Here is a 23,220-nt window from a genome sequence, read left to right on the forward strand (position 1 = left end):
CTTGAAAATTGTAATCAAAAGTAACAGCATGAACAATAAAATTCACTCACATTTTGTATTAAAAGAAGAATTGTACAAAATCCCAATCACCTAGAAGAGGGGCTGCAGCACACGTTGGATTTACAGAGAGGTTGATTGGAGGACAGTCTTCTCCTGTTGATTTGGACATTTCTTTGCCTTAGCATTTATTTTGTGTACATATTATTGCTAGCTGATCTCATTTGGGTTTATCATTGTACTTGGGGCACAGGGTATAGGAAAGTACCTTTGGTCCTCTTGACCTTAGGGAACGGGCCCGAGGAAGGGGTTATTACCCCAAAACGTTGCCCCCCTATTTTCCCTTTTTCCTTCCCCCTCCCCCTGTAGTGCTTTCTTGTCCTTCCCCCCCCCCCTGTGTTTTTTCCCCCTTAAACCTAGAAAGTATTGACCACTGTTGTCAGTTTGCTGCTCACGTGTATGACACTGTTCCAAAGTTTTGTTCTTGTGCTTTCATGATTAAATAAGTCGATTTTGGCATATTCCTAGCTTTCTGATCATCTTTGTATGGTCGGTGAGTGCTTGGAAACACCCCCCCCCCCCCCTTTTTCCTTGATATCTTGGAGGAATAATTTTCCTCCCTGTTCCCTTGAGAACCCTGGATCCAGCTTCAAGTATATTTTGAGTGCTGTCTATCTCCAGATTTGTTTATATATTGATGTACACGTATTTTACATTGTTCAATTTCCAGGTCGAAAATGCTAATTGTTTTACTGCGCTAGTTATAAATTCTGTTTGCTTTTCTTTATGTTTTACAGCTGGAACAAACTAATTAAGAAAGAAGAAATAAAAGAGGCTTTGAATGAAAGGGAAATCTCTATGCAATGACGAAACGTTTAAAACGTACAGGAACGCACATACTTGGATCAAGTCGTTAAAACGGCGCTATAATAATGTTCCTACGGAAGATATCTGGGATATTTCCAGCCGGTTTCGGTCTACGTCTTTCTCAAAAATTTGTATTCCTCTTATTTTTATCTGGATTTATTACACTTTGCTTTGGCACGCTGTTCCTTTTGCCAGATACATCGAAATTCAAACGGATTTTTTTATCCGGTACACAGAGACATCCTGCGGAAAGGACGCACAGTTACGCTGGAAAGAAAATTAACAAGACAACAGTCGGAGGTCAGAAGTCTTTCTTGCGGAGCACAAACCATGACAGGGGCGAATCCAAAGATACATTTGAAACGGGTGTAGAATCTTTGGGATTTAAAAGCAACAAGGGTGATGGACGTGTGTTCGGCGAAAAAATAGACGCGCCGCATACCAAAAATAAGGAAAACGACGTAGCCACGGCTGGGAAACACCAACTTGAGTTTGTGTTTAATTATGAAGCTTTCCGAAAAACTCTTAAATATCCACCGCTGGGTAATAGGCCTGAACCGAGAGATACTGAAACACTGGAAAAAAGGAATAAAGTCAAAGAGGTATCTCTTTATTTCAATGTCACTGATATTTTGTGTTATATGGTCAGTTTAATTTGGGGAATCTTGAGCAATTGTCCATTAAAAATGTCGCCCTGAAACACGTTGTGTTGGATGACATGTTGGGTTTAGATCGCCTTGTGGTATGCCGGGGGTGGCCGACGCCAGTGCTCAAGGGCCACCAACAGCTCAGGTTTTTAAAGGACGTCCCTGGTTCAGCACAGGTGGCTCAATCAGTTGTTGACTGAGTCACTGATTGAGCCACCTGTGCTGAATCAGGGATATCCTTCAAACCTGACCTGATGGTGGCTTTTGAGGACTGGAGTTGGCCACCCCTGGCCTACCTGTATATGGATGCTTCATGAAGGGCATGTTATCATCTCACTGATAGTATGAAGGTGGAATGTACTGTATTATAACATGATATAAGGACGCTTACAACATGTATGGACATGTCACTTTATGGAAGGGGCAAGAACAGAAGAGCAGAGACCAAGTCATCATTGTCATTGTCATCGTCATCATCATGTTGCTATTGTGTATCATCAGGAATTTCCTATTAGATTGATAATGCAGAACCATTCATTATTAAGCCCACCGTCGTCGTCATCATCATCTTCATAATCACGTTTCTATCATGTTTATCAAGCAATGGCCTATGGTCATTTGGTGCCAATAATAACAGTCAATGTCGATATTTCTAGCAGTTTGTGGCATAGGAACTATTAGAAATAAACCTCAGTGGATTGGTATCGATAACAAATAAAGGCGAATTGCAGTCCATGAACACAGCGAGATGTTTTGGTGATGGTTTTTTTTTATTCTCGTATGCACTTATGGAAGGCTAATGCCAACATTGTGGGACAATTACAGGTCATTCGGTCCTAGATTTACTAAGATGGACACAAGACACTGAACGCACAAGACACCACACAGTGAAATAAGGAACCTTATGGTCAATTAACATGGATCGGCCGTACGGTATATTATGGCGCTGTAATGTGTATACAGCTTAGCACCACATTATATATATGTGCCTCTGTATACCACCCCTGCACAGCATATACATATGCTTCTGTATACCAGCCGCGTACATCATATATATGTGCCTCTATACTACCCCTGGCCCCATACATCAAATATATATGCCTCTGTATACCACCTCAGGTGGCTCAATCAGTAGCTCAGTTGTTGACTGAGCCATCTCTGCTGAAGCAGGGATATCCTGAAAACCTGACCTGCTAGTGGCCCTTGAGGACTGGAGTTGGCTGCCTCTGATGCACACGTACCTCTGCATACCAACCACATACAGCACATACATGTGCAGAGGGAAGATAATTAGTTATCCACATTGTTCACAAATGGCTTTGTTCTCCTGGCGTCGCAGTGCTGCAGAGCCACAAAGTCCTCTCAATCTTGGTCAACTTCCATGTTTTTCCATTTTTTTTATTATTACAAATACATCAGACGAGCAGGAAAAGCCGTAAGAATAGCCCCCAATCTCAGGCGCTACCCTAAACGGCAAAGAATTCCCACCGCCCAGAAAGGTGTGATATACACACATTGTTATAGTGACGGTAAGCTGTAATTGTAATTGATGCAATAAAACTCATTTTAAAAGTGATCAAAAATAAAGATCTAGATGTCCCGCCCAGATATCACCAGAGTCTTATCATAATAGGAGTGGCAGCCAATCAAAGAGAAGGAGCGGCTCAGCGAGTAAAGACACTGACTGGCACTGAGTTTGAAGCGACCTTGGGTGAGTCACTTTATCTCCCTGTGCCTCAGGCAGCAAAAAACATAGAGTGCAAGCTCCACGGAGCAGGGACTTGTGCCTGCAAAATGTCTCTGTAAAGCGCTACGTAAAACTAGCAGCACTATACAAGAACATGCTATTGTTATTATTATACCAATTCTGAATACTGGGTAGATTAACATGTATAAAATCACTAATAGGTCCATTATAAGAGACATAGGTATTACATGTACCACACAATATGTTTTTGTTCCCCATGGCTGCTAAATGGTTAAGTGTTTCCTTTTCCCTTGACTCACACCCTCTAATAACTTGTCTGGATGGGAGCAGACAGAATTGCTAATTATTGTAAGTAATTATAGTCTGAAAGGATAACAAAAACAGTTATCAAGTTAACGTGTCTGTTTCTCACTGAGCTACTATAATTACTACTTTGAAAAAGTGTAACACTTTGCTTTTTATTGTAAGGCCAACAGAACCATACAGAACCATACAGAACCATACAGAACCATACAGAACCATACAGAACCATACAGAAGCACACAGAAGCACACAGAACCACACAGAAGCACACAGAACCAGCTCCTATTGTAATGTCACTAGAAATTAGCACTTAGGCTTTGGAAATGGTTAAATCACTGGTATAAAGCTAATGATATTCTGCTCAGACACAAGTCAATATGAAATACGATCCCATTATTTATATATATATATATATATATATATATATATATCAAATGGAAATATTACTGTGTGCTCATTTGCATGTCTTAGACAGGACTGCAACCCTGCCTTTCACCAATATCACCCAGTACTTCCACTGCAGCAAGGGATTCTGGGAAATGACATGCAAATGAGCATAACTTAACTGTGTGTGTGTGTATATATAAGGTTTCATTTCTTCTTCTACTCTGTAGTAGCATAATAATATTTATTAATATATACCGTTGATACCAAAGAGCTTACAATCTAATGTTGGCATATAAGGCACAGAGAGGCAGTGATTTTCCCAGAGTTATAAAGAAACCGGGCATATCCCGAAATAATAACAGTTGCAGATACGGGGAATGAAGTCAACACCTCAGTGTTATTGGCACCACCGAATAACCTACTGATCTTAACAGCACAAGCATCGTCCGGAGTCCTACACAACGACATCAGCCAGGTTTCTGGGGAGTTAGCATCACGCGTCAGACACAAGATCTTTCTTACTTTGAATTACAGAATACACGGCACCATATATCATTACTTATTTCCTCTTAGGGGGTCCGTGTCATTTGTCCGCAAACCATGGGCGGGGGCTTCTCCTGCGGCCCCCAATCGCTGGCCACACCAGAAGCCCCCTCTCTCCCCAGTGCAGAGGGAGCGGTGATGTTGCTGGTGTTGGATCATAGCTTCTCCTCCCCTCCCCTAGCAGCTTAATGGGGTTAGGGCGCTGAGCAATACTGGGCCGCTTCTCTCCTGCGATAATCACTAGCTCCCTGTGTAAGGAAAGGAGCAGGGCAGTCTCACCAGCATATAAAGCTCCCTCCCACATCTGCAATGTCCCTTCTGCCTGTGTAACACACACACACACACACACACACACACACGATAAGAAAACAGCAAGCACTCCAAGATTGTAATCCAAAGAAACCTGGTGCTAATCCCATAAAGAATGTCAAGAGCACATGTGTCTGTTCTAATACATTATTCTTGCACACTCACTTCTGAGTGCTGCCTCTTTTTGCAGTTCTGCTGCCCTGCTGGATGGTAATGTAATATATATATATATATATATATATATATATATATATATATATATATACACAGTGGTCGACAAATCACCCAAAAATCTACTCGCCGAACAAAAAAATCTACTCGCCACCTAGTACCACACGTGTGCTGCTTGGGCCAATAAGAGCTCGCCACGATGTTAAATCCACTCGCCCGGGACGAGCAAATGTATAGGTTTGTCGAACACTGAATATATATATATATACAGTATGTTGCAGTGCATTATGTTGCCTACCACTGCTCTATGAAGTGAGGCAAACTTGTATCAGGATCTTCGTGGCAGTGATGCCCGATATGCGTCAGCTTGTGACTTAGAACAGGGGTGCGCAAAGTTTTCTCCCTGCGCCCCCATGCCTGCTCTCTTCCCCTGCTCATGACACGCCCTGCTCGGCTCCGGTGTCACAGGACCCCGCGGCGTCATTTGGCACCGGGTTACCATGGCGACGCGTCGCCCGAAGACCAGGTAGGAGAAGTTACAGAGGCCTCACGCGGTCCCCCCGGCATTTCATTTAAATGCCTTGGGCACGGGTGTGGGACCTCTGTAACCGCCGCGCCCCCCACCAGAAAATCTCGCGCGCCCCCCCCAGTTTGCGCACCCCCAATGACTCATTCGCATTTCATTATCACTCTCGTCTCTTTGAGTTAATGCTCTGCTCTTTACAGGAGGGGAAAAGGCTGCACATGATAGTATTGTCTTTAGCAAATACAGAGTTACTACTAACATGATGTTACACATAGGCTAAAGTCAATTATAAATGGCTGAATGGAGTTTAGTAAATGTGGGCCATAGACGCCTCCATTTTTCCCAATAGAGATCTTCTCTGTTATACAGTGTTATATAGAGTTATACAGTGTTATATAGAGTTATTCAGTGTTATATAGTTATACAGTGTTATATAGTTATACAGTGTTATATAGTTATACAGTGTTATATAGTTATACAGTGTTATAGAGTTATACAGTGTTATATAGTTATACAGTGTTATATAGTTATACAGTGTTATAGAGTTATACAGTGTTATATAGTTATACAGTGTTATATAGTGTCATGTTGTACAGTAATACAGTGTATAGTTTTATACAATGTTTTACCAGGAAGTAATACATTGAGAGTTACGTCTCATTTTCAAGAATATCCTGGGCTCAGAGTTATGATGACAAATATACAGCTACATTAAATGAACAGAGGTTATATATTATATTTAAAGACATTGCATGCACAGTCAGAGATGATATATATTATAGGCTATGTAACAGTTACAGACCAGAATAAAATGTGAGACAGCCTTAGTTTTGAAAGAACTTAAGCTGGTGTTGGATGTGAGAGTCTGGTAGGTTGTTCCAGTTTTGGGGGGCACGGTAAGAGAAGGAGGAGCGTCCGGATACTTTGCTGAACTTTGGGACCATGAACAGTGTTTTGGAGTCTGATCTGAGATGATAAATGCTGCATGTGGTAGGGGTGAGGAGCTTTTTCAGACAGCTGGGTAGCTTGCCCAGAAGGACAAGACGGGGAAAATGTACTTTGCGCCTTATATAGTGTTATACAGTGTTATATAGGGTTTCTTGTCTCTGTTCCATTGCAGATGATGAAGTTTGCTTGGGATAGTTACAAGCAATATGCGTGGGGTAAAAATGAACTGCATCCACTGACCAAGAATGGACATTTCGGAAGTTTGTTTGGTAAGTTGCATAAAAAAACCTTTCGCTTCCAGAGTGGCCCGTGATACGTTGCAGAGCTATACGTTGCAGAGCTATACGTCGCAGAGCTATACGTTGCTGGCCCCATAGGCAGCTAGAAGAGTGAAATAACGTTCTGTAACCTGGAACGTTAAGAGCCTACATACAGATGTAGTCAATTAATATAAGCATGGACTGGTTAGAAGTTCACAGATAACACGACCCCCCCCCGCGTTCCCTCCCTCCCCCCCCCCGCGTTCCCTCCCTCCCCCCCCCCACGTTCCCTCCCTCCCCCCCCCGCGTTCCCTCCCTCCCCCCCCGCGTTCCCTCCCTCCCCCCCCGCGTTCCCTCCCTCCCCCCTCCGCGTTCCCTCCCTCCCCCCTCCGCGTTCCCTCCCTCCCCCCTCCGCGTTCCCTCCCTCCCCCCTCCGCGTTCCCTCCCTCCCCCCCCCCGCGTTCCCTCCCTCCCCCCCCCGCGTTCCCTCCCTCCCCCCCCCGCGTTCCCTCCCTCCCCCTCCGCGTTCCCTCCCTCCCCCCCCGCGTTCCCTCCCTCCCCCCCTGCGTTCCCTCCCTCCCCCCCATGTTTCCTCCCTCCCCCCCCCCGCGTTCCCTCCCTCCCCCCCCCGCCCCGCATTCCCTCCCTCCCCCCCGCGTTCCCTCCCCCCCCGCATTCCCTCCCTCCCCCCCGCGTTCCCTCCCTCCCCCCTCCCGCCCCCTCCCTCCCCCCTCCCGCCCCCTCCCTCCCCCCCCGCGTTCCCTCCCTCCCCCCCCGCGTTCCCTCCCTCCCCCATCCCGCCCCGCATTCCCTCCCCCCCCACGTTCCCTCCCTCCCCGCCCCGCATTCCCTCCCTCCCCCCCCCGCGTTCCCTCTTTCCCCCCCGCGTTCCCTCCCTCCCCCCCCGCGTTCCCTCCCTCCCCCCCCGCGTTCCCTCCCTCCCCCCTCCCGCCCCGCATTCCCTCCCTCCCCCCCCCACGTTCCCTCCCTCCCCCCCACGTTCCCTCCCTCCCCCCCCGCGTACCCTCCCTCCCCCCCCGCGTTCCCTCCCTCCCCCCCCGCGTTCCCTCCCTCCCCCCTCCGCGTTCCCTCCCTCCCCCGCGTTCCCTCCCTCCCCCCCCGCGTTCCCTCCCTCCCCCTCCGCGTTCCCTCCCTCCCCCCCCCGCGTTCCCTCCCTCCCCCCCCGCGTTCCCTCCCTCCCCCCCGCGTTCCCTCCCTCCCCCCCACGTTCCCTCCCTCCCCCCCCCGCGTTCCCTCCCTCCCCCCCCGCGTTCCCTCCCTCCCCCCTCCGCGTTCCCTCCCTCCCCCCCCGCGTTCCCTCCCTCCCCCCCCGCGTTCCCTCCCTCCCCCTCCGCGTTCCCTCCCTCCCCCCCGCGTTCCCTCCCTCCCCCCCCGCGTTCCCTCCCTCCCCCCCCGCGTTCCCTCCCTCCCCCCCCACGTTCCCTCCCTCCCCCCCCGCGTTCCCTCCCTCCCCCCTCCGCGTTCCCTCCCTCCCCCCTCCGCGTTCCCTCCCTCCCCCCCCCGCATTCCATCCCTCCCCCCCCCGCATTCCCTCCCTCCCCCCCCCTCCCCCATGGCTTTTGGTGCACGTTACGGTTATTTGAATGGAGCAGCTTCGAAATCTCGCGTTGTGGATTTCCCGACACGCTAGAAGTTATAATAACAGGCGCCACATATCTGTGACAAGGAAAATGTGGTGCGATTCTTTCGGGAAACCATACAACTTCTCAGAAAAGACTAAAGTACCTCAACAGCTTGGAAAAGGGGATATCACTTTCAAATATATAAAGGGTTTCCACGAGGTGCAGGAGGGGGAAGCATATTTCAGAGAAAGCGATGTGCTAGAACGAGAGGTCACGCTCTGGCGCTGGATACTAAGGGTGGTGGATACATGGCAGAGCTTCCCAGCAGAGGTGGTAGAGGCTAATCCACTAAGGCAGGGCTGCGCAAACTTTTCCCCCTGTGCCCCCCTGCTTGCTCTCCCCCCCTGCTCGCGCCCCCCTCCTTACCTTTGTCTTCGGTGTCAAATGAAGCCGCGGGGTCACGTGACATCACAGGGCCATGGCGACGCGTCGCTGAAGACAAGGTAACGGACGTTGCAGAGGCCTCACGCGATCCCCCGGCATTTAATTTGAATGCCTTGGGGAAGAGCGCGGGGCTTCTGCAACCGCCGCGCTCCCCCCCTGGAAAATCTTACCCCCCCCCCCAGTGTGCGCTCCCCTGTACTAAGGGAATACAAAGTGCTTGAGATACAAATAAGGCTATCCTAAATAGTTACGAACGCAGAGGATCAAAGAGGGTGGAAGGTTTCACAGCACACAGGAACATGGGGAGACGGTGGGTAACGTGGTTCCTATCTGCTGTTAAATTCTATGTTTCTGTGTTTTAAAATATGATAAGGGGCTCGGTTTCTTGTAGATGTGTTACAGACTTTCCAAATGCAACTTAAAGAGTTTCATAAAGTGTAATGTAAAATAACATACTATGGCCCAGAGCCACCAAAGGGAGCTAAGGTTTAACATTCACGTAAATTGGGCGTAAAGGCGAGTTAAAGCTTAGCACTGTTTAGTGGATCTGTGCCTGTGTATGGATATTTGGAACTTTCCAACGATGTGTTTCAATGTGTTCTATTCAGTTCTTGGAAATATATATGAACCCTATTCTTTATGAATGAGTAAATGGTCCAGTGGAAGCTCCTATGAAATGTGGGGTCTCTCATCTCTTTATACTCCAACATGCACGTAGCTCCTCGCCATAGGGATAAAGGTAGATGTGACAGCTCTCCAGGATTTTCTAGGCGTCTTATTGACGTGGAATTAATCTCACTTGATTTTTAGCCTCAGCAGTGTCATCTAATTAGAAATAACATTAAATATTTTTTTTACATTGGTAAACATGGTAACTTAAAACATGGAAGTGGTTGGGTTTCCTTCTGGGTGATTTTACTGTGTGTTGAGTGGGACCATGAATAGGAAAAGTGTCCACTCTGACTATACCCTCCTTCCAATTACAACGTTGGCAAAGAGTAGAGCGGGGATGGTCCACTCCAGTTCCCAACAGTCCAGTCCCTTGAGGGCGTGAGCTGGCCACCCCTGGGGTAGGGGGTTGATTGACACGCACACTTTACTAGGAGTCCCCATTAAAACGTTTCTTCATTTCCCACAAAAGCCAAAAGAGACCATTTTTTTCCATTACATTTATTGAGAAAACCAATTCTATTCTGCAAGCAGGATGGATAAACTCAGATAGCGATGAGACCTTGAGATGTTCTTATTATTGACTGCATAGCGACAGATGCTGGATAATGTAGCTTTGAAGTGAAGTATTTATTAGTAGCACGAACGAGAGGTTATGGTGGTATTAATACTAGGGGGCATGGAGTATTCATTTAATTTAGAGTTGAATGCAGACACATTGTATGGTTTTAGCCATCATTCATGAAACAGCACAACTATGTGACTGTAACCATAATCTCTATATATCTTTATTGTTCAACTTTGTCTGATGCTCCATCTATTCTGTAACATGGTGATCAGTCTTAACACAGGCGTCTCACACACAGGCGGACTTCAAGGAGCTACAATTGTAGATGCCTTGGACACACTTTTCATCATGGATTTAAAGGAGGAGTTTGAAGCTGCACAGATATGGGTCGAAAACAGCCTTGATCTGAACGTGGTAAGATAATGACTAAGGCAGGGGTACTCAACTCCAGTCCTCAAAAACAACAGGTCAGGTTTTCAGATTTCAGGATATCCCAGCTTCAGCACAGGTGGCTCAATCGGAGGTGGTGAAGCTGGGACTGATTCAGCCACCTGTGCTGAAGCAGGGACTTATTGAGCCACCTGTGGTGAAGCTGGAATATCCTGAAAACCTGTCCTGTTGAGGGTGGGGGGACTTGAGGACTGGAGTTGAGCACGCCTGGTCTAAGACACAGCTTGCGTGTGTGAGCATCAGCTCTACGTGAATAACGTCACTGAGGGATATAATTCATCGTGCATTGGCCCTGCCAATCTGTAAGCGGAATAGAGTCTAGGATTAACTGTGGGCCCATTTGAGGGGCAGTGCCAGAGGACAAGCAGTAAAAAACATAGAGCACTGCAACAAAGAGAACCGGAGGCAGGATGAAATGGGAAAAAATACAAAAGTTTTATTAGCAAAAATTGCCCAATGGGAGCTAAAAAGACCCTCTGCCTCTATCGTACCCTTCAATGCGATTGGACTGCAAGATTTCCTGGAGTACCACATGGAGATTCTTTTCTCCTATGTAGTTAGAGGACAAGCAGTAGAGGGTGGGGGGCTGAACTGTGTAAATAGTTGTGAAACATGAAAAGAGGAGGAACGACGCTGTTTTTGCATCATTGTTTGATTTATTAATAATGGTCAAAAACATGCATATTGAAAAATGGAAACAATCATTTATATACATTTTATACAATGAAGAATATCACTTGTGAGCACATTCACATGTCTTAGACAGGTCTGCAACCCTGCCTTTCAACCATTATCACCTAGCATACAGTGCTTTTACCACTGCAGTGGGAGCACTGTATGCTAGGTGATAATGGTTGAAAGGCAGGGTTGCAGACCTGTCTAAGACATGTGAATGTAAGAGAGAGAGAAGAGAGAGAAGAGAGAGAAGAGAGAGAAGAGAGAGAAGAGAGAGGAGAGAGAGGAGAGAGAGGAGAGAGAGAGAGATGTTAGCCAAGCTTAATAATCAAAAATGAATAGACGATACCTTTCTGTGGCTAACGAAATGCTTTTATTTGTGCGAGCTTTCGAGATACACTGATCTGTTCTTCCTGCGGAGTGTATCTCGAAAGCTCGCACAAATAAAAGCATTTCGTTAGCCACAGAAAGGTATCGTCTATTCATTTTTGATTATGTGTGTGTATCTATCTATCTAACCACACACATACAAAGTATATATAATACACATAGTATATATAATATAGTGCACAAACATATTTATATGTAAATATGATGTAATAGTAGTACAAACATATATAAAACATGATATTGTGTATATTATACACTGTAGTAGTGAAAACGAGGAAAGATGGTGGTTGGTGCACAATATAAAGAGATGCTGGTGTGCAAATAAAATCTGAAAAAACTATTTATTCAGCACATGTCCATGGCAAGATGACGGGAGCACCGTTAGGAGAGCTAAGCCTCTGTATATTCTATATATAGCAGTGCACACATCTTTATGGGAAGCTAACTCCTGCATCAGCTGCATCCTCCAGCGCTCTGTCTCACTGCTTCACAAAGCTCATTCTTCCCAGTTGATTTTTGTCTATAAATACTCCTCTCACATTTCACATCCTGCAGCTTGTAGGAGAAGCAGCCACAGTCCTCCCCTCCTCCTTATCTGGCACTCTGCATAGGGTGGGCCGCTCTCTGCATAGGGTGGGCCGCTCTCTGCATAGGGTGGGCCGCTCTCTGCACAAATGTGCTTATTCCCAAGCAAAAGGGAATTGGATTTGCTTTCTGCTTCCCAACAAAATTACTGTAGGTTGTGAACCCTGCACCACGGAGGCTTTGCGTAGCATTCATACAGAGCCCGGGAGCTGAGCAGCTCTGCGTAGCATTCATACAGAGCCCGGGAGCTGAGCAGCTCTGCGTAGCATTCATACAGAGCCCGGGAGCTGAGCAGCTCTGCGTAGCATTCATACAGAGCCCGGGAGCTGAGCAGCTCTGCGTAGCATTCATACAGAACCCGGGAGCTGAGCGGCTCTACGTAGCATTCATACAGAGCCCGGGAGCTGAGCAGCTCTGCGTAGCATTCATACAGAGCCCGGGAGCTGAGCAGCTCTGCGTAGCATTCATACAGAACCCGGGAGCTGAGCGGCTCTGCGTAGCATTCATACAGAGCCCGGGAGCTGAGCAGCTCTGCGTAGCATTCATACAGAGCCCGGGAGCTGAGCAGCTCTGCGTAGTATTCATACAGAGCCCGGGAGCTGAGCAGCTCTGCGTAGCATTCATACAGAGCCCAGGAGCTGAGCGGCTCTGCGTAGCATTCATACAGAGCCCGGGAGCTGAACGGCTCTGCGTAGCATTCATACAGAGCCCAGGAGCTGAGCGGCTCTGCGTAGCATTCATACAGAGCCCGGGAGCTGAGCGGCTCTGCGTAGCATTCATACAGAGCCCGGGAGCTGAGCAGCTCTGCGTAGCATTCATACAAAGCCCGGGAGCTGAGCAGCTCTGCGTAGCATTCATACAGAGCCCGGGAGCTGAGCCGCTCTGCATAGCATTCATACAGAGCTCGGGAGCTGTGCGGCTCTGCGTAGCATTCATACAGTGCCCGGGAGCTGAGCAGCTCTGCGTAGCATTCATACAGAGCCCGGGAGCTGAGCGGCTCTGCGTAGCATTCATACAGAGCCCAGGAGCTGAGCGGCTCTGCGTAGCATTCATACAGAGCCCGGGAGCTGAGCAGCTCTGCGTAGCATTCATACAGAGCCCGGGAGCTGTGCGGCTCTGCGTAGCATTCATACAGAGCCCAGGAGCTGAGCGGCTCTGCGTAGCATTCATACAGAGCACGGGAGCTGAGAGGCTCTGCGTAGCATTCATACAGAGCCCGGGAGCTGAGAGGCTCTGCGTAGCATTCATACAGAGCCCAGGAGCTGAGCGGCTCTGCGTAGCATTCATACAGAGCCCAGGAGCTGAGCAGCTCTGCGTAGCATTCATACAGAGCCCGGTAGCTGAGCAGCTCTGCGTAGCATTCATACAGAGCCCGGGAGCTGAGCAGCTCTGCGTAGCATTCATACAGAGCCCAGGAGCTGAGCGGCTCTGCGTAGCATTCATACAGACCCCAGGAGCTGAGCGGCTCTGCGTAGCATTCATACAGAGCCCGGGAGCTGAGCGGCTCTGCGTAGCATTCATACAGAGCCCGGGAGCTGAGCCGCTCTGCATAGCATTCATACAGAGCTCGGGAGCTGTGCGGCTCTGCGTAGCATTCATACAGAGCCCGGGAGCTGAGCGGCTCTGCGTAGCATTCATACAGAGCCCAGGAGCTGAGCGGCTCTGCGTAGCATTCATACAGAGCCCGGGAGCTGAGCGGCTCTGCGTAGCATTCATACAGAGCCCAGGAGCTGAGCAGCTCTGCGTAGCATTCATACAGAGCCCGGGAGCTGAGCAGCTCTGCGTAGCATTCATACAGAGCCCGGGAGCTGTGCGGCTCTGCGTAGCATTCATACAGAGCCCAGGAGCTGAGCGGCTCTGCGTAGCATTCATACAGAGCCCGGGAGCTGAGAGGCTCTGCGTAGCATTCATACAGAGCCCGGGAGCTGAGAGGCTCTGCGTAGCATTCATACAGAGCCCGGGAGCTGAGAGGCTCTGCGTAGCATTCATACAGAGCCCGGGAGCTGAGCGGCTCTGCGTAGCATTCATACAGAGGCCGGGAGCTGTGCGGCTCTGCGTAGCATTCATACAGAGCCCGGGAGCTGAGCAGCTCTGCATAGCATTCATACAGAGCCCGGGAGCTGAGCAGCTCTGCGTAGCATTCATACAGAGCCCGGGAGCTGAGCAGCTCTGCTTAGCATTCATACAGAGCCCGGGAGCTGAGCGGCTCTGCGTAGCATTCATACAGAGCCCGGGAGCTGAGCGGCTCTGCGTAGCATTCATACAGAGCCCGGGAGCTGAGCAGCTCTGCGTAGCATTCATACAGAGCCCGGGAGCTGAGCAGCTCTGCTTAGCATTCATACAGAGCCCGGGAGCTGAGCGGCTCTGCGTAGCATTCATACAGAGCCCGGGAGCTGAGCGGCTCTGCGTAGCATTCATACAGAGCCCGGGAGCTGAGCAGCTCTGCGTAGCATTCATACAGAGCCCGGGAGCTGAGCAGCTCTGCGTAGCATTCATACAGAGCCCGGGAGCTGAACGGCTCTGCATAGCATTCATACAGAGCCCAGGAGCTGAGCAGCTCTACGTAGCATTCATACAGAGCCCGAGAGCTGAGTGGCTCTGTGTAGCATTCATACAGAGCCCGGGAGCTGAGCGGCTCTGCGTAGCATTCATACAGAGCCCGGGAGCTGAACGGCTTTGCGTAGCATTCATACAGAGCCCAGGAGCTGAGCAGCTCTGCGTAGCATTCATACAGAGCCCGGGAGCTGAACAGCTCTGCGTAGCATTCATACAGAGCCCAGGAGCTGAGCGGCTCTGCGTAGCATTCATACAGAGCCCGGGAGCTGAGCAGCTCTGCGTAGCATTCATACAGAGCCCGGGAGCTGAGCGGCTCTGCGTAGCATTCATACAGAGCCCGGGAGCTGAACGGCTCTGCGTAGCATTCATACAGAGCCCGGGAGCTGAACGGCTCTGCGTAGCATTCATACAGAGCCCAGGAGCTGAGCGGCTCTGCGTAGCATTCATACAGAGCCCGGGAGCTGTGCGGCTCTGCGTAGCATTCATACAGAGCCCGGGAGCTGAGCGGCTCTGCGTAGCATTCATAAAAAGCCCAGGAGCTGTGCGGCTCTGCATAGCATTCATACAGAGCATTCATACAGAGCCCAGGAGCTGAGCGGCTCTGCGTAGCATTCATACAGAGCCCGGGAGCTGAGCAGCTCTGCGTAGCATTCATACAGAGCCCAGGAGCTGAGCAGCTCTGCGTAGCATTCATACAGAGCCCGGGAGCTGAGCAGCTCTGCGTAGCATTCATACAGAGCCCGGGAGCTGTGCGGCTCTGCGTAGCATTCATACAGAGCCCAGGAGCTGAGCGGCTCTGCGTAGCATTCATACAGAGCCCGGGAGCTGAGAGGCTCTGCGTAGCATTCATACAGAGCCCAGGAGCTGAGCGGCTCTGCGTAGCATTCATACAGAGCCCAGGAGCTGAGCAGCTCTGCGTAGCATTCATACAGAGCCCGGTAGCTGAGCAGCTCTGCGTAGCATTCATACAGAGCCCGGGAGCTGAGCAGCTCTGCGTAGCATTCATACAGAGCCCAGGAGCTGAGCGGCTCTGCGTAGCATTCATACAGACCCCAGGAGCTGAGCAGCTCTGCGTAGCATTCATACAGAGCCCGGGAGCTGAGCGGCTCTGCGTAGCATTCATACAGAGCCCGGGAGCAGAGCGGCTCTGCGTAGCATTCATACAGAGCCCGGGAGCTGAGCGGCTCTGCGTAGCATTCATACAGAGCCCAGGAGCTGTGCGGCTCTGCGTAGCATTCATACAGAGCCCAGGAGCTGAGCGGCTCTGCGTAGCATTCATACAGAGCCCGGGAGCTGAGCGGCTCTGCGTAGCATTCATACAGAGCCCGGGAGCTGAGCGGCTCTGCGTAGCATTCATACAGAGGCCGGGAGCTGTGCGGCTCTGCGTAGCATTCATACAGAGCCTGGGAGCTGAGCGGCTCTGCGTAGCATTCATACAGAGCCCGGGAGCTGAGCGGCTCTGCGTAGCATTCATACAGAGCCCGGGAGCTGAGCGGCTCTGCGTAGCATTCATACAGAGCCCGGGAGCTGTGCGGCTCTGCGTAGCATTCATACAGAGCCCGGGAGCTGAGAGGCTCTGCGTAGCATTCATACAGAGCCCGGGAGCTGAGTGGCTCTGCGTAGCATTCATACAGAGCCCGGGAGCTGAGTGGTTCTGCGTAGCATTCATACAGAGCCCGGGAGCTGTGCGGCTCTGCGTAGCATTCATACAGAGCCCGGGAGCTGAGCGGCTCTGCGTAGCATTCATACAGAGCCCGGGAGCTGAGCAGCTCTGCGTAGCATTCATACAGAGCCCAGGAGCTGAGCAGCTCTGCGTAGCATTCATACAGAGCCCGGGAGCTGAGCAGCTCTGCGTAGCATTCATACAGAGCCCAGGAGCTGAGCAGCTCTGCGTAACATTCATACAGAGCCCGGGAGCTGAGCAGCTCTGCGTAGCATTCATACAGAGCCCGGGAGCTGTGCGGCTCTGCGTAGCATTCATACAGAGCCCAGGAGCTGAGCGGCTCTGCGTAGCATTCATTCAGAGCCCGGGAGCTGAGAGGCTCTGCGTAGCATTCATACAGAGCCCAGGAGCTGAGCGGCTCTGCGTAGCATTCATACAGAGCCCAGGAGCTGAGCAGCTCTGCGTAGCATTCATACAGAGCCCGGTAGCTGAGCAGCTCTGCGTAGCATTCATACAGAGCCCGGGAGCTGAGCAGCTCTGCGTAGCATTCATACAGAGACCAGGAGCTGAGCGGCTCTGCGTAGCATTCATACAGACCCCAGGAGCTGAGCAGCTCTGCGTAGCATTCATACAGAGCCCGGGAGCTGAGCGGCTCTGCGTAGCATTCATACAGAGCCCGGGAGCAGAGCGGCTCTGCGTAGCATTCATACAGAGCCCGGGAGCTGAGCGGCTCTGCGTAGCATTCATACAGAGCCCAGGAGCTGTGCGGCTCTGCGTAGCATTCATACAGAGCCCAGGAGCTGAGCGGCTCTGCGTAGCATTCATACAGAGCCCGGGAGCTGAGCGGCTCTGCGTAGCATTCATACAGAGCCCGGGAGCTGAGCGGCTCTGCGTAGCATTCATACAGAGGCCGGGAGCTGTGCGGCTCTGCGTAGCATTCATACAGAGCCCGGGAGCTGAGCGGCTCTGCGTAGCATTCATACAGAGCCCGGGAGCTGAGAGGCTCTGCGTAGCATTCATACAGAGCCCGGGAGCTGAGTGGCTCTGCGTAGCATTCATACAGAGCCCGGGAGCTGAGTGGTTCTGCGTAGCATTCACACAGAGCCCGGGAGCTGTGCGGCTCTGCGTAGCATTCATACAGAGCCCGGGAGCTCAGCGGCTCTGCGTAGCATTCATACAGAACCCAGGAGCTGAACGGCTATGCGTAGCATTCATACAGAGCCCGGGAGCTGAGCGGCTCTGCGTAGCATTCATACAGAGCCCGGGAGCTGAGCAGCTCTGCGTAGCATTCATACAGAGCCCGGGAGCTGAGCAGCTCTGCGTAGCATTCATACAGAGCCCAGGAGCTGAGCGGCTCTGCGTAGCATTCATACAGAGCCCGGGAGCTGAGCGGCTCTGCGTAGCATTCATACAGAGCCCAGGAGCTGAGCAGCTCTGCGTAGCATTCATACAGAGCCCGGGAGCTGAGCAGCTCTGTGTAGCATTCATACAGAGCCCGGGAGCTGTGCGGCTCTGCGTAGCATTCATACAGAGCCCGGGAGCTGAGCGGCTCTGCGTAGCATTCATACAGAGCCCGGGAGCTGAGCGGCTCTGCGTAGCATTCATACAGAGCCCAGGAGCTGAGTGGCTCTGCGTAGCATTCATACAGAGCCCAGGAGCTGAGAGGCTCTGCGTAGCATTCATACAGAGCCCGGGAGCTGAGAGGCTCTGCATAGCATTCATACAGAGCCCGGGAGCTGAGAGGCTCTGCGTAGCATTCATACAGAGCCCGGGAACTGAGCAGCTCTGCGTAGCATTCATACAGAGCCAAGGAGCTGAACGGCTCTGCGTAGCATTCATACAGAGCCAAGGAGCTGAACGGCTCTGCGTAGCATTCATACAGAGCCCGGGAGCTGAGCGGCTCTGCGTAGCATTCATACAGAGCCCGGGAGCTGAGCGGCTCTGCGTAGCATTCATACAGAGCCTGGGAGCTGAGCGGCTCTGCGTAGTATTCATACAGAGCCCGGGAGCTGAGCAGCTCTGCGTAGCATTCATACAGAGCCACGGAGCTGAACGGCTCTGCGTAGCATTCATACAGAGCCAAGGAGCTGAACGGCTCTGCGTAGCATTCATACAGAGCCCGGGAGCTGAGCGGCTCTGCGTAGCATTCATACAGAGCCCAGGAGCTGAGCCGCTCTGCGTAGCATTCATACAGAGCCCGGGAGCTGAGTGGCTCTGCGTAGCATTCATAGAGAGCCCAGGAGCTGAGAGGCTCTGCGTAGCATTGATACAGAGCACGGGAGCTGAGAGGCTCTGCGTAGCATTCATACAGAGCCCGGGAGCTGAGAGGCTCTGCGTAGCATTCATACAGAGCCCGCGAACTGAGCAGCTCTGAGTAGCATTCATACAGAGCCAAGGAGCTGAACGGCTCTGCGTAGCATTCATACAGAGCCAAGGAGCTGAACGGCTCTGTGTAGCATTCATACAGAGCCCGGGAGCTGAGCGGCTCTGCGTAGCATTCATACAGAGCCCGGGAGCTGAGCGGCTCTGCGTAGCATTCATACAGAGCCCGGGAGCTGAGCGGCTCTGCGTAGCATTCATACAGAGCCCGGGAGCTGAGCGACTCTGCGTAGCATTCATACAGAGCCCGGGAGCTGAGCGGCTCTGCGTAGCATTCATACAGAGCCAAAGAGCTGAGCAGCTCTGCGTAGCATTCATACAGAGCCCGGGAGCTGAGCGGCTCTGCGTAGCATTCATACAGAGCCAAGGAGCTGAACGGCTCTGCGTAGCATTCATACAGAGCCAAGGAGCTGAACGGCTCTGCGTAGCATTCATACAGAGCCCGGGAGCTGAACGGCTCTGCGTAGCATTCATACAGAGCCCGGGAGCTGAGAGGCTCTGCGTAGCATTCATACAGAGCCCGGGAACTGAGCAGCTCTGCGTAGCATTCATACAGAGCCAAAGAGCTGAACGGCTCTTCGTAGCATTCATACAGAGCCAAGGAGCTGAACGGCTCTGCGTAGCATTCATACAGAGCCCGGGAGCTGAGCGGCTCTGCGTAGCATTCATACAGAGCCCAGGAGCTGAGCGGCTCTGCGTAGCATTCATACAGAGCCCAGGAGCTGAGCGGCTCTGCGTAGCATTCATACAGAGCCCAGGAGCTGAGAGGCTCTGCGTAGCATTCATACAGAGCCCGGGAGCTGAGCAGCTCTGCGTTGCATTCATACAGAGGCCGGGAGCTGAGCGGCTCTGCGTAGCATTCATACAGAGCCCGGGAGCTGTGCGGCTCTGCGTAGCATTCATACAGAGCCCGGGAGCTGAGCGGCTCTGCGTAGCATTCATACAGAGCCCGGGAGCTGAACGGCTCTGCATAGCATTCATACAGAACCCGGGAGCTGAGCGGCTCTGCGTAGCATTCATACAGAGCCCAGGAGCTGAGCGGCTCTGCGTAGCATTCATACAGAGCCCAGGAGCTGAGAGGCTCTGCGTAGCATTCATACAGAGCCCGGGAGCTGAGCAACTCTGCGTAGCATTCATACAGAGCCCGGGAGCTGAGCGGCTCTGCGTAGCATTTATACAGAGCCTGGGAGCTGAACGACTCTGCGTAGCATTCATACAGAGCCCGGGAGCTGAGCGGCTCTGCGTAGCATTCATACAGAGCCCGGGAGCTGAGCGGCTCTGCGTAGCAGTCATACAGAGCCAAGGAGCTGAGCGGCTCTGCGTAGCATTCATACAGAGCCCGGGAGCTGAGCGGCTCTGCGTAGCATTCATACAGAGCCAAGGAGCTGAGAGGCTCTGCGTAGCATTCATACAGAGCCCAGGAGCTGAGCGGCTCTGCGTAGCATTCATACAGAGCCCGGGAGCTGAGCGGCTCTGCGTAGCATTCATACAGAGCCCGGGAGCTGTGCGGCTCTGCGTAGCATTCATACAGAGCCCGGGAGCTGTGCGGCTCTGCGTAGCATTCATACAGAGCCCGGGAGCTGAGCGGCTCTGCGTAGCATTCATACAGAGCCCGAGAGCTGAGCGGCTCTGCGTAGCATTCATACAGAGCCCGGGAGCTGAGCGGCTCTGCGTAGCATTCATACAGAGCCCAGGAGCTGAGTGGCTCTGCGTAGCATTCATACAGAGCCCAGGAGCTGAGAGGCTCTGCGTAGCATTCATACAGAGCCCGGGAGCTGAGAGGCTCTGCATAGCATTCATACAGAGCCCGGGAGCTGAGAGGCTCTGCGTAGCATTCATACAGAGCCCGGGAACTGAGCAGCTCTGCGTAGCATTCATACAGAGCCAAGGAGCTGAACGGCTCTGCGTAGCATTCATACAGAGCCAAGGAGCTGAACGGCTCTGCGTAGCATTCATACAGAGCCCGGGAGTTGAGCGGCTCTGCGTAGCATTCATACAGAGCCCAGGAGCTGAGCGGCTCTGCGTAGCATTCATACAGAGCCCAGGAGCTGAGAGGCTCTGCGTAGCATTCATACAGAGCCCGGGAGCTGAGCAGCTCTGCGTAGCATTCATACAGAGCCCGGGAGCTGAGCGGCTCTGTGTAGCATTCATACAGAGCCAAGGAGCTGAACGGCTCTGCGTAGCATTCATACAGAGCCAAGGAGCTGAACGGCTCTGCGTAGCATTCATACAGAGCCCGGGAGTTGAGCGGCTCTGCGTAGCATTCATACAGAGCCCAGGAGCTGAGCGGCTCTGCGTAGCATTCATACAGAGCCCAGGAGCTGAGAGGCTCTGCGTAGCATTCATACAGAGCCCGGGAGCTGAGCAGCTCTGCGTAGCATTCATACAGAGCCCGGGAGCTGAGCGGCTCTGTGTAGCATTCATACAGAGCCCGGGAGCTGTGCGGCTCTGCGTAGCATTCATACAGAGCCCGGGAGCTGAGCGGCTCTGCGTAGCATTCATACAGAGCCCGGGAGCTGAACGGCTCTGCGTAGCATTCATACAGAACCCGGGAGCTGAGCGGCTCTGCGTAGCATTCATACAGAGCCCAGGAGCTGAGCGGCTCTGCGTAGCATTCATACAGAGCCCAGGAGCTGAGCGGCTCTGCGTAGCATTCATACAGAGCCAAGGAGCTGAGAGGCTCTGCGTAGCATTCATACAGAGCCCAGGAGCTGAGCAACTCTGCGTAGCATTCATACAGAGCCCGGGAGCTGAGCGGCTCTGCGTAGCATTTATACAGAGCCTGGGAGCTGAACGACTCTGCGTAGAATTCATACAGAGCCCGGGAGCTGAGCGGCTCTGCGTAGCATTCATACAGAGCCCGGGAGCTGAGCGGCTCTGCGTAGCATTCATACAGAGCCCAGGAGCTGAGCGGCTCTGCGTAGCATTCATACAGAGCCCGGGAGCTGAGTGGCTCTGCGTAGCATTCATACAGAGCCCAGGAGCTGAGAGGCTCTGCGTAGCATTCATACAGAGCCCGGGAGCTGCGAGGCTCTGCGTAGCATTCATACAGAGCCCGGGAGCTGAGAGGCTCTGCGTAGCATTCATACAGAGCCCGGGAACTGAGCAGCTCTGCGTAGCATTCATACAGAGCCAAGGAGCTGAACGGCTCTGCGTAGCATTCATACAGAGCCAAGGAGCTGAACGGCTCTGCGTAGCATTCATACAGAGCCCGGGAGCTGAGCGGCTCTGCGTAGCATTCATACAGAGCCCAGGAGCTGAGCGGCTCTGCGTAGCATTCATACAGAGCCCGGGAGCTGAGCGGCTCTGCGTAGCATTCATACAGAGCCCGGGAGCTGAGCGGCTCTGCGTAGCATTCATACAGAGCCCGGGAGCTGAGCGGCTCTGCGTAGCATTCATACAGAGCCCGGGAGCTGAGCAGCTCTGCGTAGCATTCATACAGAGCCCGGGAGCTGAGCGGCTCTGCGTAGCATTCATACAGAGCCAAGGAGCTGAACGGCTCTGCGTAGCATTCATACAGAGCCCGGGAGCTGAACGGCTCTGTGTAGCATTCATACAGAGCCCGGGAGCTGAGCGGCTCTGCGTAGCATTCATACAGAGCCCGGGAGCTGAGTGGCTCTGCGTAGCATTCATACAGAGCCCAGGAGCTGAGAGGCTCTGCGTAGCATTCATACAGAGCCCGGGAGCTGAGAGGCTCTGCGTAGCATTCATACAGAGCCCGGGAGCTGAGAGGCTCTGTGTAGCATTCATACAGAGCCCGGGAACTGAGCAGCTCTGCGTAGCATTCATACAGAGCCAAGGAACTGAACGGCTCTGCGTAGCATTCATACAGAGCCAAGGAGCTGAACGGCTCTGCGTAGCATTCATACAGAGCCCGGGAGCTGAGCGGCTCTGCGTAGCATTCATACAGAGCCCAGGAGCTGAGCGGCTCTGCGTAGCATTCATACAGAGCCCAGGAGCTGAGCGGCTCTGCGTAGCATTCATACAGAGCCCAGGAGCTGAGAGGCTCTGCGTAGCATGCATACAGAGCCCGGGAGCTGAGCAGCTCTGCGTAGCATTCATACAGAGCCCGGGAGCTGAGCGGCTCTGCGTAGCATTCATACAGAACCCGGGAGCTGAACGGCTCTGCGTAGCATTCATACAGAACCCGGGAGCTGAGCGGCTCTGCGTAGCATTCATACAGAGCCCAGGAGCTGAGCGGCTCTGCGTAGCATTCATACAGAGCCAAGGAGCTGAGAGGCTCTGCGTAGCATTCATACAGAGCCCGGGAGCTGAGCAAGTCTGCGTAGCATTCATACAGAGCCCGGGAGCTGAGCGGCTCTGCGTAGCATTCATACAGAGCCCGGGAGCTGAGCGGCTCTGCGTAGCATTCATACAGAGCCCGGGAGCTGAGCGGCTTTGCGTAGCATTCATACAGAGCCCGGGAGCTGAGCAGCTCTGCGTAGCATTCATACAGAGCCCAGGAGCTGAGCGGCTCTGCGTAGCATTCATACAGAGCCCAGGAGCTGAGCGGCTCCGCGTAGCATTCATACAGAGCCCGGGAGCTGAGCAGCTCTGCGTAGCATTCATACAGAGCTCAGGAGCTGTGCGGC

General features: G+C 52.3%; 1 protein-coding gene across 2 annotated transcripts in view; it reads left to right on the forward strand.

Moving 5' to 3' along the window:
* MAN1C1 (mannosidase alpha class 1C member 1) overlaps positions 1-23,220 on the forward strand; it is a 61,281-nt gene that overhangs the window by 8,656 nt on the left and 29,405 nt on the right. For both annotated transcript variants that reach the window (XM_075603740.1, XM_075603741.1), the window contains 3 exons: positions 795-1,466; positions 6,579-6,675; positions 10,229-10,344. In XM_075603740.1, the coding sequence (XP_075459855.1) occupies positions 930-1,466; positions 6,579-6,675; positions 10,229-10,344 (750 nt within the window). In that variant the 5' untranslated portion in view covers positions 795-929. The remainder of the gene's footprint in view (positions 1-794; positions 1,467-6,578; positions 6,676-10,228; positions 10,345-23,220) is intronic.

Source organism: Ascaphus truei, chromosome 6 (assembly GCF_040206685.1).
Source record: "Ascaphus truei isolate aAscTru1 chromosome 6, aAscTru1.hap1, whole genome shotgun sequence".
Classification (NCBI taxonomy): domain Eukaryota; kingdom Metazoa; phylum Chordata; class Amphibia; order Anura; family Ascaphidae; genus Ascaphus; species Ascaphus truei.